This window comes from Coffea arabica, chromosome 2e (genome assembly GCF_036785885.1).
Source record: "Coffea arabica cultivar ET-39 chromosome 2e, Coffea Arabica ET-39 HiFi, whole genome shotgun sequence".
NCBI lineage: Eukaryota > Viridiplantae > Streptophyta > Magnoliopsida > Gentianales > Rubiaceae > Coffea > Coffea arabica.
In genome coordinates, this window is record NC_092313.1 from 65,464,120 (window position 1) to 65,481,522 (window position 17,403).

At 32.6% G+C, this 17,403-nt stretch overlaps 2 protein-coding genes across 2 annotated transcripts; one reads left to right on the plus strand and one right to left on the minus strand.

Moving 5' to 3' along the window:
* The first annotated feature begins 214 nt into the window (after nt 1-214).
* Nucleotides 215-1,656, plus strand: LOC113732671 (uncharacterized). The gene has a single exon (XM_027258593.2). It carries the CDS (start codon nt 627-629, stop codon nt 1,515-1,517), a length of 891 nt encoding a protein of 296 aa, XP_027114394.1. The 5' UTR covers nt 215-626; the 3' UTR covers nt 1,518-1,656.
* Nucleotides 1,657-5,758: 4,102 nt separating this feature from the next.
* LOC113729306 (uncharacterized) lies at nt 5,759-6,164 on the minus strand. Its single transcript, XM_027253617.2, has one exon. It carries the CDS (start codon nt 6,162-6,164, stop codon nt 5,760-5,762), a length of 405 nt encoding a protein of 134 aa, XP_027109418.1. The 3' UTR covers nt 5,759.
* Between the last annotated feature and the right edge of the window lie 11,239 nt (nt 6,165-17,403).

Genomic DNA, 17,403 nt, shown 5'->3' on the forward strand with positions numbered 1-17,403 from the left:
TTAAAAGAATGAACTATATTAAAAGAAAAGACTAAAAAGAGTTTTAACTTTTTTAATATAAAAAATATTTTAAAAACATTCGACAATTAAAAAAAAACATAATATTACTTTCAATGCAACCAACGGCGTAAAATTTTACACTGATTTAATCTTGAGTAAATCCAACACGAGTGGCATGTGCGCATTTTTATTTTTATTTTTTTGTTTCGAAGGTACGAGTGGCATACATTCAATCATCAATAATTCGACGTTGCTAGACAAGCTAACAAAAAGCCAAAAGGGCCCAAATTCCACGCTCCAAAAGAATACACCGCAAGCTTCCTAAAAGTCCATATCATGAAAACCGACGAAATGACCCTTGGAATGGCGATTGCCTCCACGTGCCCAGCTTGTGCTCCAAGCCATTTCATTCATAGTAAATGCTTAACTACGTGGCCCTATCCAGTCCGTCCACCTAACATCCCATGCACCACACTCGAATAATCCTGTGCTTCTGATGGATATCCTTCCACTGACTGCACAACGACCGGAATACACCAAAGCATATTCTCCGCCTCTACTTCCACTCTTCAGTTCAGCCTTTAATCATCTTCCATTTCATTTCAGACCATATTACCCCTCCCAAAATGTCCGGTTTTGGTAGAATGAAACGAGTCACCGATCCTCTCCACGATAAAGTCAAGGCTAGAATCGTCCCTGACTGTTTCAGCAGCGGCGGAAGTGATCACAGCGCTGATGCCGCCGCCGCCGCCGCCTACGACGAAGAGGATGTCATTTCGCCGAGCCTGTCCGAGCTTGTCTACGGTTCTCTCGTGGATGACGCCTGCAGCGATTCTCCTGCAGATGATGACTCGGATTCCGAGCGCGATTCCTCGGTACGTTATTATGACTCGGCCGTCAACTCCGCCGAAGACTCGATGAATCGCATCGCTCAGAAGAAAAATGCGGACTCCTTTGAAAAGATGCTCTGCGCCGATGTAACCAAGGCGATGGAGGTGTTTTCTGGTGTGAAGTCAAATATGCCGGTGCTTCGGCGGAACGTGATGGCGTTTCTGAGAAAATTAGGATACAATGCTGCTATCTGCAAGACGAAGTGGGAGAGCTCCGGCGGACTAAGTTCCGGTGACTACGAGTTCATTGACGTTCTACGGTTCCACCCGCCGAATGGGAGCACGAGATACATCGTAGACCTAGATTTCGCAAAGGAATTCGAGATCGCGAGGCCCACCGCTCGGTACGAGCACGCTGTACGGTCAATACCCAGGGTTTTCATTGGTAGGAGCGAGGAGTTGAAGCAGGTTTTGAAGGTGATGAGCGACGCCGCGAAGCGATCGTTGAAGAGCAGAGGTCTGTTGCTTCCGCCGTGGAGGAAGCACCGGTACATGCAGAACAAGTGGCTTGGCGCGTACAAAAGGACGACTAATATAGCGCCGGTTTTTCCACAGCCGCCGCCGTTGATGCAAAAACTAACCGTTAAGTGCCGTTCTGTTGGCTTTGATGTGGTAGCTGTTAGTTAAGTTAAGGCTGCTTTGTTGTTTAACGCAGCCACCTGGACAATATCACAATAATGCATCCAACCCAAACTAATCAAAATGTTGCACGATAATCTTACTTGTAAATTAGCTACATAAAAGAATTAGAGGTTTGCTGAGTAAATTGCTAAATCTTCTTATTTGATTGACTTCATTCATCGTCATAAACACAAAAAAAAAAAAAAAAAAAAAAATACACCAGCTGCACGCAAGTTCAAATTAAAAATCCTTTCCCCAATAATTGGTAAGGATTTGTAAAGGGGATATGAAACAAGTGATCCAAAATTCTGTGGTTGAGTCCTTGATTTAGTGGCTAATGTTGAGAACTTAAGAATTAGAAGTTCTAAATTCTAGAGCTGTAAATGAGCTGAATCGAAGCAAGTATCTCATGTTTGAATTTTATTCGTTAAGCTAATCAAACATGGTTTGTATTCGTTCGAAAATATTTGAATTTCAAAATTGTGTTCGTGTTCGCCTCATTCATGAATAGGCTCAAGATATTTGAATCAATGCTCTTTCTCTCATAAAATTGACAGTCTGCCTGGTTATAAATATTAACTATTAAGTAACAACAGCAATCTAAAAGTCACTAATCTAGTCATGTCATGCCACATAAAATGAAAATATGCCATATAAATCATCCTCATAAATAACTAAAGCACTGAGTCATTTCCATGAATCTTATCATTCATTAACTAAATAAAAATGCAAGTAGAGGGATTTCATCCATTAATCTACACTAGTGAAATTTTTAGGAAAGTCTAGATAAGAATACAAGCAGCAGAAGGATTTGATTCTTTAACTTACACTCAAAGAGAGTATCTCTCCTTGGTGGCCAACTCAGTTAAAAAAAAGAAAAAAGAAAAAAGAGAGAGATCAAAGATTCTGGTTGGGGAAAACTGTAATTATGCAAAGTCTAATTATTATAGTTTTAGACTATTTGTACTGACTGATTGAAAATTTATAGTGCAAATGCAATACAAATTATAGATACGGATGAAGAACTTAGTTGGCTAGTTTTTTCTTTCGAATTTTGGTAGCATAATTTTTTTTTCGCTTTGGCATCAAAACCCCGGGTAATTACATGGAATAAGACTGATTTGCACAATGGATCTAGTTATCCAAAAAGACAGGAGCATATTGGAAATCCTCTTCTACTTACTCTCTCTCTCTCTCATATATCTTACTTCTCAATTTCTATAAACAGTGAAGTTATGAGCTCATTCATTTGCATTTCAGTCTCAATGTACATAATTTCTTTAATCATCAAATTTGAAATGTGTTCATTGAATCAGGTACCCGCCAACTGCTGAATTTTCTTGTTCAAAGCTGAACGGGGATGAATTTGGACACCCACAAGTTATTTGTTACTTGTTAAGTTGAAATTTAAAAAGATTTTTTTTTTGTAATGAGTGTCTATTGAAAACTCATTAATACACTTAAATCACACCTAACTCATTTATTACACTCCTTGCATACACTTATATTTATTACACTCCTCACATTTTGATACTTTTTAAATTAATTACACCTTGGAGCAGGGCATATAAATTGCAATCCTGAATGTAGGTCAAGGCATGGTTGTCAAAATCACGATCCGGATCGAAGGATCGTACGATCCTACGATTCGGATTAGCAAAATCGATCCGAATCGAAAATTGCCTTAATATGCATAGGATTGTTAGAATCCTACGATGTACGATCCTACGATCCTATTGCGATCCTACGAATTTTTGAAAATTTTGTAAATGTGGATCTAAATTTTGAAACTAAATGAAAACACTTGGAGCAGGTTTGTAACTTATCAAGAATTAGAACCTTTAATTATAATTTTGCAACAATTTTTGTGCAAAAAAAAAAGTTACAACAAAAAAGGTTTGGGAACAAATGAATGAAACAAACAGAGACAAAGTCACAAAGGACAAAAAGAGAGAAGGTTTCTTTTGTTTTTCCCGTCTCCATTCTAAACTTCTTTCCTATCTAGATTTCAATAAAATTTCACAAAATTTTGCCAATCTCCCATCTCTACTTCTCTATTGTCTTTGTATCCTTGTCTAATCTCAAGCAATTTCCGGCAGAAGAAGTCACCCAATGAAAACAACCGCGAGCACCTGTAACCCCTAATTTGATTGTTTCTTTTAATTATGTCTATCAGCTATATATGTGTACTAAATGTTTTTACTATTAAGTGTTAAGATGGGTTGTATTCTTATTTCTAATTAGACAAGACACCCGAACCTTTTTTTTTCATTTTGGTGTTTTGTTGCTTTTCTTTCTTTTTTTTGTGGTTATTTTGTGACACTGATATATATATATATATATATATATAGCTATGGACTTCATTAGGGTTCTGTTTCTTTTTTTTGTGTGGTTATTTTGTGACATTAAAATATATATAGTTGTGGATTTCATTCTAATACTTGTTTCTAATATTTGCTGTCCTTGTATTACTTAATATTCTTGTGAATTGCATCTGAAATTGTGTTAATGGTGTTTATTCTTCCATGTTGGTCTGGGTTTTACTAATAATCTATCAATGATGTTTATTCTTCTATGTTGGTTTGGGTTTTACTTTTTTTTTTTCCGAAACAATAAGTGGTTTTATAGATAAACTTTAGCTTTATAATGTCGAGCAAAGGCTCGAAAGGTACTATACCATCGGTGTACCATGGCACTGAGGAAACCAGAGTTCCTCATCTTGCAATATGCCTATTGGTTTGGGTTTTACTAGAAGTCAAAAAAAGTCTAAAAATAATTGAGATACGTAAATAATTAATTTTAATGCTAGATTCTTGGATTTGGAAGTTATAACTTTTTATTATTGGTGGAGATTAATGATTATCTTAGATTTGAAATTATTGATGTGTAAACTGTAAAGCATTTGGTTTTAAAACTTGTAATCATAATTTATAACTATTTATATTTTTCTTCTTTATTTCTTGTCAAATTATAGGTAAAAAATGCTATATGTTTATAAATAATTTACTTGTTTGATATCGTTTAGGTTGTACAAAGCTGTATATGAATTTCAAATTAATTAATTTAGTTAATTTGAGAGTTTTTGGTGGGATCTTACGATTCTACGATCTCATCCTGTAAAACTAAAATCGATCCTACATAGGATCCCTATTTTACAAACCTTGGTCTGGGGTTCAAATTAAACCAATTTTAATAACTTGAACCCCTGACATGGGACAGAAACAATACGAAAAGTGAGACACAAAATTCTTCTAGTCATCTATTGCATGATAAAATTGCTTTGGGGCGAATCCCTTCCCACCTCTTGTCCTACGAAATCTTATCTTATTCTTCCACCAACTAAAACAAAAAGAGAAATGAAGCTGAGAACGTGAGGTAGATTTGTAGCAAACCCCAACATCCAAGGCCGACGAAAGGCCACAAGGTACCAGCCCACCAGAAGTTTGGTTTATTTCTTATGGGCCCAAAGGGCACAGTTTCTAGTATGGTATGGGATCTAAATTGTGTACTTTGGGATATGGCCTCATAACAACCCAGCCCGATAAGAGAAGTTAATACTTAATAGTACCAATTTTAAAACGGTGATAATGTATACACTCTTAGTATATATAGGATTTACTCTTTTTTTAATATTTTTTTTTTATTTTTTTTCCAACTTCTACACCTCCTCACACCATTTTCATCCTCAACTGTTAGATACAGAATTCGAATCTTAAACCTCTTAATGGGGATTTTCTAGCATCATTCATTAATATAAACTGTAACTCTTTCCTAAAATATCTTGAGATCTTTTCACAAATTTCTTTACTTTTCCAATGTAACAAAAATTTTGAAGAAAATCTATTGAATGGACTAAATGAAAAAGGAAAAAAGAAAATAAGTAAAGAAGACAAGCATGATTAAAACTTGCTCATAACTGTTCTCTAATGCTCTCCCAATACTTGTAGATTAAGCTGTATTCCATATAACTACCCTTAAACAAAAAATGAACAAGATGCAGATTGGAAGGAAGAAATTTTCAGTCATTCAGTGCCTGATTTATATGATTCGAAGAGAAAAAGAAAAGGAAAAAATAAGGAGAAAAGATATCTATGCCATCAAAAAAAAAAAAAAAGAAGAACAAATTGTAGCTCTTACATTCATGTGTCTAATAAAAAATTTCTTATCTCCTTGCAGGGATGAAAAAATGGATAGCCAATCTACTAATTTCTTTGTTAAAATTTAAAATGCAGAAAACTGTATAATCATCTAATTTTTATCATCTCCAACAGGTCCTTTGTGCTGAACAGCTCTCATGAGCAAGCTATCTTCCTGAAGAATGATTGAAACTGGTGAATTACCTATGCCACGAGCCTTAGCAACCATGATCTCTTTCATCAAACTCCTAAATTCTTCACGATCAATTGTACCATTTTGATCAGCATCAAACTTCTCAAAGAGAACATTATATAGATTCCCAATCTCTTCTTGGGATTGCAATTCAAAACCCCTGGATGAAAACCTCCCAAATCTCTTCTGCAGTTCGTCGAGCGAAAGCACCCCATCACCATCTGCATCTAGCTTGTTAAAATGTTCATCGACAAATTCAGTAAATGCACCTGAGTCATTCACAAATTTTGTTATTACTGGACCATCTACGAAAACTACACTCATTTTTTCTTTTTTGTAGGAAGAAACTGATTTTTTTCTTGATTATCGATGAGCGTATGGCTGTGGATATATTAACTAGTAAAATTTTCACTTTTTTTTGGTAGTTTTTGTGTGTGTAAAACATGTCATTAGAATGTGAATCTAGCATCGACTCGAATATGTTTGAAATTGTCAAAACTATTTTTTAGGTGCCAAGTGCCAACTCAGTATTCATGGTCACTGATGGGGCTATTATTCAGGGGTTTTGGCCCAGTGCAGGAAAGTTGTTTAATGCTTGAGTTTTGTGTTATGAAGCCATGTGGAAGCCTCCAGCCCAAGTGCTTTCTTAATAGTTAAAGCAAAATTAAGGTTGTGTTTGGATTGCATTTTCCATGATTTTTCATGGAAAAATTACTGTAGCGATTTGATGTATGTGAGGGAAAAAGGTAATAGGGAAATGTGATCACGGAAAACAACGTAATTTTCCGACGAAAAATCGCAATCCAAACAAGGTTGTTGATCTTATACTTCACCTCTAACACTTTAGAAAAAATTCCATTAGATCCCATAACATAAATCCTCATTTGATTGAAAATTTGATAAATTATTATCCGGTTCTCAATTTCTTGCTCTCATGTACATATTAAAGTCCTCATATTATTAAAACTTTGCCAAATTATATCCCATATTCTCATCCCTTTCACGGTATGTTTTGAAATCAAATCACCAATATTTTGACCTCGAGATCCAAACTTTTCATGTTGGGCATTCACTTTTGAAATTAAAGCTACGTCAATCACTATAAATGTTCAAAAAGTCTAAAGTAACTTAAAAGTTTCTCCTTAGCATGGTTGACATCATAAAAGAGGTTTGCATTTGAATAATGGATTTAGATCAAGGGAACTGTTGGAAAAGAAAGTAGAGGTTTGGGGCAAAATGAGCAATCCTAATATGCACAAGTATCTATGGGTTTAGATACTATCTATTTTGTTCTCTACATGCAACCCAAGTGTCAATTCTTGATTTTTTTTTTATTGAATCATTATATCATGAAGTAAATTACTTTTTGTTATATCTTAGCCGAGCTATTTAACATTTATAGATTTTTTCCAGCAAGAGAGGGATGAAATTTAAGAAGTGAGGAGGGAAAAGGAGAAATTGAAACTCAAGACCTTTAAGTTTTGAAACCTTAACTTTAACCATTAGATCAAAACCTCATTGATTAATATTTGTAGATTGAGTTTACTCGAAAGAAATTCAATGCTACGGTTATTTTATGTAATTCAAATGTCTACATCTATATATTGCTAAAACTGTTTTCTTCAACCATGTTTTAGTATTTTCTTTTATAGACTCCACTTCTTAAGCTAAGACCTACTTCTTGATAATAGTGTTTATTCTAAAAGAAATTTATGCTTCATATATTTTGAAGATAGAGAGTTTTTCTCATTCACAAATAAGTTTTTGTTGCAGCATGGGCCATTAACTACACTTCACATTTATCCCATAAAAAAAAAATCCAAATTCAGTAAAAAAAAAAATATTTTTCTTCTTTAATAATTTAGTGCTTATGTTCGGTTACATTTCTTTAAAATTTCGCTTAGATCTAAGAACTGAAAAACTAAGAATTATGTTATGAGAAATTTGAGAGTTATGAATATGCTTATCTAACTCAAATTCATAAACTCAAGCCTGATGAAAATGTTTCTTTTTTTAAGAACTCTATTCTCTGATAACTACACTTTATGATTAAATTCTTAATTAAAAAGAAAATAATTCTGACAAATTAGTATCAAAATCGTTACTTTTTGATATATCAAGATTTAGGTTTTTTACTAATCGTAGATTAAACAAGGTAGAAATGTGTACCAAATCATTCTTCACATCTTTTTACAATTATAATCTGATATATGAGATAACGTGCACAGACAGCAGTTGCATATGCTAAAATTTACTGTATTCTGATGCAGTATGAAACTTCAACTATGGTAACAATCATTTAATTTTAAAAAGAGGAATTATTGTGTTGGACATTTGTTTAAGATTAAATTACCTCCGACTCTTTCACCTCTCCTCAATTTGAACTTGAAATGATGTTGTCTAAAACATAAACCTTTGTTTTTTTTTTTTTTTTGTGGCGAAATGGAGGCTAAAAGCCTTATTAGACAAAAACTAAACTTTAGACAATTTCTTTGTCAATCTTCCATCTTTTCTGCTACGAGGGACTCTTGGATGAACGATTATTTTGTAGAATTGAAAGGAAAACATTTGGTGGAGTGAGTAAGAGAAAGTTATCAAGTGTTCAATTGTTAAAAGAAAATATTTTTATGAATGAATTTGATTTTGTTTATTGTGTTATATGGACTTATTAAATGAATTTGATTTTCATGTTAATTCTTCGATTCTATATCATTTTGGGAGGGGTAAAAGGATAAAAAAAAAAATCTGTATCATGTTGGGAGGGGTGAGAGGATTAAAAAAAAAGGGAAAAAAAAGAGAGACAACAATTAAATAAACCCTTCTTGTCATAACTATTGTAATTTTGATTTGGTCAAGAGAACAAATCAAACAGATTTTCTTTCAGTAACAGAATCCAATGCAAGGGATTGGTTTGGTCATTAGCATCCGCAGTTTATTGTAATATTATTGATTGCAAGTCCGGCATCCAAAGTTAGATGGAGACAGTTAAACAATTTCTTCATCATTTAATTAATAGCTTAGTGTTAACCAAATCCTGGATTATCTTCAACAAATTGAGGTTAATTAGGCATGGCAGTTTGCGCTGAATAGTTAGCACCACGAGGTAGCTTTGTCGTCTTTATCTCAACCAACATGATAAGCATACACGTGCACTTGTCTATGGAGAAAACGAAATTACATAAAACCAGATACCTTCAATAATTAATGGTCTTGCTAATAGTAATATACTCCCTCCGTTTCACTTTGATGATCTTGATTTTTTGTTCACAGAATTTAAGAAAAATTACTTAATTTTGTTGAAAAGGTAAATCTAACTTGATATTTTCTTAAAATATTTTTACGTTAATATTAGGAATATCACTAATGACTCTACATTTACATTAATTACAACAACAATAATGATGGTATATTGTACCATTCAAGACATATATCAGAGTAATTATCGGTGAAAAAGTTGATTGTGTTAAATAAAATACGCTATATAAGTATATTAAATAAGGGTATTTTAAAAAAGTTAAAAATTAACTATATTTTTCAATTGAAAGGTGGATTATAATTTGGGACGGATGAAAAAGGAAAACAAGACTATCAAAATAAGACGGAGGGAATAATTCCATCTTAATTGAACAATTAATGCTTTAAATGAATTCTTTCAGTTGTGATGTGACTTCAGATGAGCTGATAAGTCCATAAATATATTGAAATCCCATGTAGAAGTACCAAGTTTAATTTTTTTTCCCATTGATTTTGAGGTAGGCCTATTAAACCCTTTTAGCTTAAGGGGCTAAGGGCTAATCCCAATTTTTGCTTTAAGCAAGGCTAATCCTTAATCAACGCAAAACCCTTTTTTTTTTTTTGGAGGGCAAATTGATGGTAAAATATGGAAGAGTCAATGTTAGGTAAAAAATCATATTAAAGTTTAAAAAACCATATGAAGTGGTCCAATTAGTTCTGATCTGCTGTATGGTAGTCAAGAATTAGATTATATTCGGGGCTCCAGTGCAATTAATATTCCCGATGGCAATTTGCATTTTTCTGTACAAATTTAACCTAATTTTATCTGTACTTCTGAACCTTATTAGGATTCATAATTAATTATGATATAATATATTACTGCTTAAATCCAAAATTGCAAATGGCTAAGGCTTCCCTTGAGCACGTAAGTAAATAATCTATTTGTTTCTTTGGAAAAATTATATTAATCGTACCTAACATTTAAACAGTTTCAAATTTATTCTCTCGATACAAAATGAATCAGTTCTCAGGATAAAAATGGTTTATTTTGCATTGGAGGAATTAAAACATGAGATTGGTGGTAAAATGTGATGAATTGTTGGTGTTCCTTTTCCTTTTATTTTTTAAGTGCATGTAATTAAGTTTTGAAGCTTGCTAAACATACCAACATCTAAATAATCTATATATTCGAAATACATATAATCTCTTCCCGCTACCAAATTATTTCAAATAATATTTTGCTTATATCATAACCACATTTTTCAATCTATTTTTTATTTCACATACATCACATAACAAAAGTGTTACAGTAATTATTTTAAATAATATATCAAATAATACGCTATCCAAACAGACCCAGTCTTTTACTAGAGAATAGTCATTATAACAGTCAATAATTCAATACAATTATTGGAATATCAGCTCTCAACTCATATGGAATTAGTCCCTTTTAGACAAATTACTTGCAGACTTGTACATCAAATCATCTAGCTAGTCAATAACTGTATGTAGGGAAAAAAACAAAAATGCTTAGAAGAAATCACCGTCAAAATTATGACCAAAATTACAAGTATTGACATATGTCGAGAGTAAATATTTAATTAGAAAAAATTGTCGTGATTATTAGGGCGTTTTACGTCCTTAACATTGCATTAACCATTTATTCTGAAACATCGTTGTGTACCATGCATCTGACCATGTATATTAATAATTTTTTGGGTCATTCTATCAATTTCATTGACTCCATGAACACGCTTTCATGAATTTGAATTCCCAATACGATAGAAGCAGACTTTCTAGACAAGAAAATGAACAAGTACCTATCAATATATTTGTGAAGGCCATGCAATGTCTTGTCTTATTTAGGAAGACCAAGACTTCAGAATATGTGTGTCCACAATAGACAATTATACAGTAATTTATGCCTTATTTAATCAAATAATGGCATTTGAGACTGAAAACCAAGACTTGTTTAGGAATTACGCGTCCCCAGTTGCCAGGACTGTACCCTAACTGCAACTAATAAGCATGTGGGGTGGTTGGGCTGCGACTTCATTGTGCTATGGCTCGTAGGAGACAAGCATGATTCATCATTCATTCATTTCGAAATTGCACATCTGATGAGTTTTCTTGAACAGTTTTGTTTCCTTTAATCAGTTGTCCATTGATGAAAATCTTGAATTCGCAGAAAAATTTTGCAAATAATTTTGACAAAAATTTCGATCGTTTTTTAGCTCACATACATCAAGTTATTGTAGTATATTTTTCGTATAAAAACCTAAAAAAATAGCAATTCAAACGAGCGACTTGTCAAGAAAAGATGTAAGAGGTAAACTCAGTTCAGTAAGAATTTCAAACGACACATTTCTTATAAGCACTTCAAGGGCCAATAATTGTTGACAAATTAAGATATTGACTGATTAATGCAATGATCTTTTATTTCTCCCATTTTTTACATTGTAATTTGTAACCACAAAAACACGTCACGTTTGTGACATTGAAGAACTAAGTGCATATATAAAAAATCCAACTGAAAAAATAGGATTAGCTGATTAAAAAAATAAATAAAAGAGAGTTAATAGAAAAGAAAAGTAGGAGTTGGTTTTCCTTCCTTTCTGGGAACTTGGTTTTCCACTGTTTAATCAGTCGTTATCTTTCATTTCTTCAAGGAAGTTTCACATCCCCGTGCGGTGGATCTTTGACTAGTTATAAACGTAAAATACCATCATGACAAAATACCTAAAGCATTCTGAAGTTATACGTTGTGACGATTCTCCAAATCAGTTGACCCCAACAATAAATAAATAAATAAATGAAGAATTCTTTGATCAATTGAGCTGAAAAGTTGATTTTAATTTTATGAAGTGATCACAAATTTCATTTATCGTGTGTACTTACTTGGTAGACGCCTTTTCGTTGTTGTATTTTATTTTCTAGGAAAGGAAAAGTAAAAAAGTTTCTCATTTGATCTATTAACTCTATTTTTACTGCATTTTGCCAATAGTTTTAATGCAAATTCTTATTCAAGTTCATAGATAGGCTTTAAGAGTTAGAAAAATTTGTTTATCCTTCCTGATTAAAATATTTTTTTGCCCTCACTTTTCACTATCTCATCACATCTTATATGTTTTCCAAATAGCTGGGAAGTTACAATGCTGAATTTTTTTTTTCACCGAGGCTTATGGCCAAAAGGAGATACATTCTTTCGATTTTCAGCAAATGAAACATGAAGAAGAAGCAAATGTTATCTATAGTTGTAGAATGCTATTATTTACAGGTCAGTTGCGAGAGTACTATCTTCTAATTTGCTTCGTGCTTTGTCAACATATACATAATAGATGTCACATGAGAGTTTTCGTAGATGATGATTTGTGCCACAAATCTTCTGCAGATTTAGAGAAATTGATACCATTTACCGCTTAGCAACTCAAGAAAGCTTATGATCAAGTAAGCCTCCACCTTCATATGTTATAATTTTTATAAATTACCACAAAATAATAATGCAACTATGAACAATGCATTTCAATCTACATAGTATAAACCATCATATAGGTTTGAAAGATTGTACTATACAGAAATGATGGAACTTTGTGTAAAATATTTCATTTTCTAGCATTTAGTTTGTTTGGAGGTCTAATTATCATAATTTTACCTTAAAAAAGATTAACTATTGATTTTTTTATTACAACTTTGCTATTGTAAATTCAAGTTAAGCTTTTGATCTTGACATATCATTGAACCTTCCTCATAAGAACTTTCGATTGACCAACGAAAAATAATTGTATTAGTAAGTTGTCTAAGAAATGAAGTAAGTATAAATGACTTCCATGGTTTTGCAAGTTTTTCTTTTCAAATAAAGCTGCTCAATAAGATAATTGACTTTGTATACCTTATTAGTCTTCTTTAACTATCAAAATTGCCTCTTCATTAGATAGAATTTTCCAGTCTCACTCTTAGCTTCTGATATGCATATTAATTATACTCCTTTCATTATACAATATTATATTACTTCTTAATGTGAAATCACACCACCAAAAAGAACATAACTATCGATTGAATATCAAATTAGATGTGCCCGTTAATTGTATAATAGTCCTAGATCATGTTAAGGTAAAGATTGGTTTTACTTTTTTTTGTTGTGCTGAATCAAATTGGTTTACATTGGTGATACCCTTCTCTTTTGTTTTACTTTGTTATTTTTTTTTTTGCTACAAGTTGCCTACAATATTGTCGTGATGCTAATAGGTTTATTTCTTTATTTAATTTTGCATTTTCAAATATTCAATGTTGTTGAGCATTTATAACCATAGCATGTTAATGATTGCTATGCATTTAGTTTTAAGAGTTCTAAAAACTTAAGCAAGGATAGTTCTTTAATATTTTCTCCCTTTCTTTGCCAAGATTTTCTTCAAATTTCTTGCAATTTTTGTTGTGAATTTTGTAATATGGAAGTTTTTATATGATGGTGTCATGTTTGAGAAAGAAATAGTGGTAAAATTTTATTTGTTTACAATAGTAATAGCATGATATTTGATCTTTGTGAAACATACATCATTTATGTTACATGGAATTGGTTGTGCATTTCTTATGTTCTTAGTTTTAAATTCTTTGCTATTGTTTGTTCATACAATACAGTATGATAAATCTCTGCTATATCATATTAAGCAAGTTGGAGCACACTTGTGAAACATTCCACTTAAAACAAACTTTATTTTTTATTTTGTAGGCTCATTTTTTTGACAATTATAATTGCTCTTCATTTGAAAGTAAATTATAGGGCGATGAATTTTAGTTAGAATTTTAAAGGCGGGCCTACGCTATGCTTGCATAGTTTGGTTCCTACTAGTCTACCTTGTATAAAAGGAGTGGAGGTTTAGTTCTTTGCCTCCCTTATTGTCATTTTTGTTATGTAGCTTTTTAATAACTTAACAAGTGGCATAGGTTTAATATTTTTCTTTTAAATGGTTTTTGTTACCACTTGCAGATCGTTCTTTTGTTTTTTGGCCCTTTCTTCACATCAAACCGAGCAAGTCTGGCCCTTATATTCTCCTTCTAAGCCCATTGGGTATTTTTTAACCTTAATTATTTGATTAAGTGAGTGTGTTGTCTAATTCACTACCGTTAAATTTGTCTTAATACACTAATGCTACATTACAACCCTTGGATCAATTTTCATTCAGTTCTGATTGTGATTCAACTATGCAAATAGGAGCTGATTGATGGGACCTTAGCTTTCACTGCCTAGTTCAGCCATTGTACCGGTTCCTCCACCATTTCCTCTTTAATTTTTCTGCCCAAAACAGATTTTTTTCTTTTCAATTGTACTCGATCAAGTTTTAAACATAGATTAACGTAGAGATAAAGGAAAGGATGGATTAAATCTTGAATTTGTTGTATTTTTCCAATAAACCTTGTTATTCTGTTGCCATAACAGAGAAAACAGCGTCCTGTTGTTTGCTGATTGCTTTAGACGTTTCTTCAACTGGAATGCTTTCTTCTCTCTCTTTTTTTATATTTTTATTATTTTATTTATTTCACGTTGTTCATTGGAGATTGAAACTTTAGGGTTTTCCTATTATTAATTTTGCAACCTTTATTGGTGCAAAGTAAGAAATTAGGACGTTGACAATATTATTTCCCCCCCTTCTTTTTTCCTAATTATTTTTCTGACTTTTCCCTGGAACATTGGTACTTTAGGGTTTTGCTCTTGTAAAATTTTTACCTTTATTAGTGAAAATTTGGAGATTAGGTTTTTTTTATATCGTTTCATAACTTATACTTGAGATTTGTTGCTGTTTTTTTTCCCTCTTTCTCCCATCTTTTTGTGCTGATGTTTCTTTTGTCCTTGGGTTCTGCTACTTGGACAATCTCCATTGTATCCCAAGCACAAAACTTTGTACGTTTCTCCCTCCAAACTTGCTGCCACTATTGCCAGGTATGCCTTATGTCTCAATCTAACTTCTATATTATATGTAGCAGCTTTTGATTTGTTTATTAAAAACTATTTAGTTAGCTATATTGTCTGCTTAGTTGAAGGTATTTTATGCTTTTTGCTTTTAGTCCTTGGTTGCTCTCACAAAGACCAAGGAAGAAACGTATTCCTTGAAAAATATATGTTTCTGCCTATATTATTACACTAAGATTTTTCCCTTGCTTGTTGTGATGGTTATATAATTAGAGGTGGCAAAATGAGTGACTTGGGTGGGTTTGGGTTGGGTAAAATGGATAATGGGTATAAGTGAGTCAACCCATTTATATCCATTTAATTAGATGGGTATAAATGGGTAAGTCAAAAAATGAATTGGGTAACCCAATTACCCATTTATTTTAACTTTTGTAAACTCATTTAAATTCATTTTTGCAAACTAAGTTATTAATTTATACATGCTATTTAATAATTGAATAATAAGAATATAAAATTTTGAACTAAGTACTATAAAAGCTAACATAAAAACTTAATCCAAAAAGTTTGAACCCCTAACCTTTTTTTCATATATAAATTTAAAATTTCATTTTGGAAAGATAGGAAAAAAGGTTAAAACTTATCATAAATTGGTAATGCTAAAAAATGAGCAAGTTAACAAACTAAGAGAAAATAAAATGATAAGATAAAACCAACAAATAATAATAATAATGAAATAAAAGTAGTTAACATCATGACAAAATGAAAAATCTGAAAAAAAAAATAGGTGGGGGAAGAGAGGAGACTTGGGAAAAGACAATTCTAAATGGGTTAATTGGGTTTGATGGGTTACCCAATAATACCCATTTAATAAATGGGTAGTATTGGGTAACCCATTTATACCCATATGCAAAAATTTAAGATACTCATACCCATCTATTCGTGAACGGGTGTGGGTAAATTTAATTAAATGGGTTAATTTGCCACCTCTAGTTATATTATGCGCTACACAATACGATGCCTGAGGGATGTCCTATTCTCCATTAGATGTTCTGGACTTTGACTTTCAATTGCTTCAGCATGAAATAGGATCCTGGTCAATAGTATATTAGTCATTGGAAAACATTTAGCATTTTGTTTTAGAGCCCTGAACTTCATTAATCTTGTTAGACCTTAATCAATTCGTACCTACAAGAATCTTGTTGAAATGTTGCTTTGAATGCATTGTTTTTCTCTCATAATATATACCTTCTTCAGCTGGATATAGTAGTTGTTTTATGAATTTGTTTACCAACTTTATCTGCATTTGTTTTTCTCTCTTGTCATATGTCATTCAATTCATATTTGCTTCTTTTGGGAAGGAGAAGGTAGAGCAAATCATCTTCTGTATCAGTAAGTTGCCTCTCTTCCTAGTTTAAAATTCTATCACATTTTTCATGAATATGTGATATTCAAAGTTCATTCCTGCGTGTTAAGTATTTGGTTCTATCACTATTCAAATGATGCATGACTAGTAATTTATGATTTGAGGTATGCTATTGCAGAGGTATAACTGTTAATCTCATACCAAAAAAAAAAACCAGCAGGTTTCTGTCTACCTTGAATAAACGAGAAAGGACATCTTATATTTTCTTTGATTGCTCTTTTGCTAAAGAAGTTTGGTCAGGAATGGGTTTCCTTAAAACTATAGGTAGATTTTTTGCCTCAAATTTTAGAAACTGGTTTGATTGTCTTCTTCAAGTAGAAGGTGAGCATATTGCAGAGCTAATAGCTGTGACCATCTGGATCATTTGGACATGCAGGAACCAGAAAATCTTTGAAGGAAAATGCTTAATAGCGGTCAGTTTGCAAGGGATTTTGGCATTACTCATTTTTTTTAGTGGAAGAAAATGCTTCAAATGTTGTCCAGAAGAATAATAGTAAAGAAGCTGATCTATCCTTGACCGGGCAACCTCATCCAGGGCATTAGATCCATATTACATGATTTTGGTTTCGTTAAGGTTGCACATGTGAAAAGATCAAACAATATACATATCTATATTATGTCAAAATTGGCTTTGTCTCTTGAGGGAAGAAGTAGTGCTAAGGTTTTTGAACCTCCCCAAGAAAGAAACCGAAGCTACTCTTGCAAATTTAATATAAATGAATATGTTTCTGTTGCTTTCAAACCAAAAAAAAAAAAATTGGTCTTTGTTGTGGACCAGGCTATGCTCAGCACAGCTTGAGAACCCCCTAATATCTGTAATGTATATCTTCGTGTGAGTTGTGGCTGGCTCCACCTGGTACACAGCAAACCAACGTGTACCCTCACCCGTACAACTGTTCCGTATCCATACAACTATAGTGGTACTTTGATGTGTAATTTTTTTTGATACGATAAATTATATTTTACACCTATTCCTACTCTACACTAAGGGAATGGGGTGT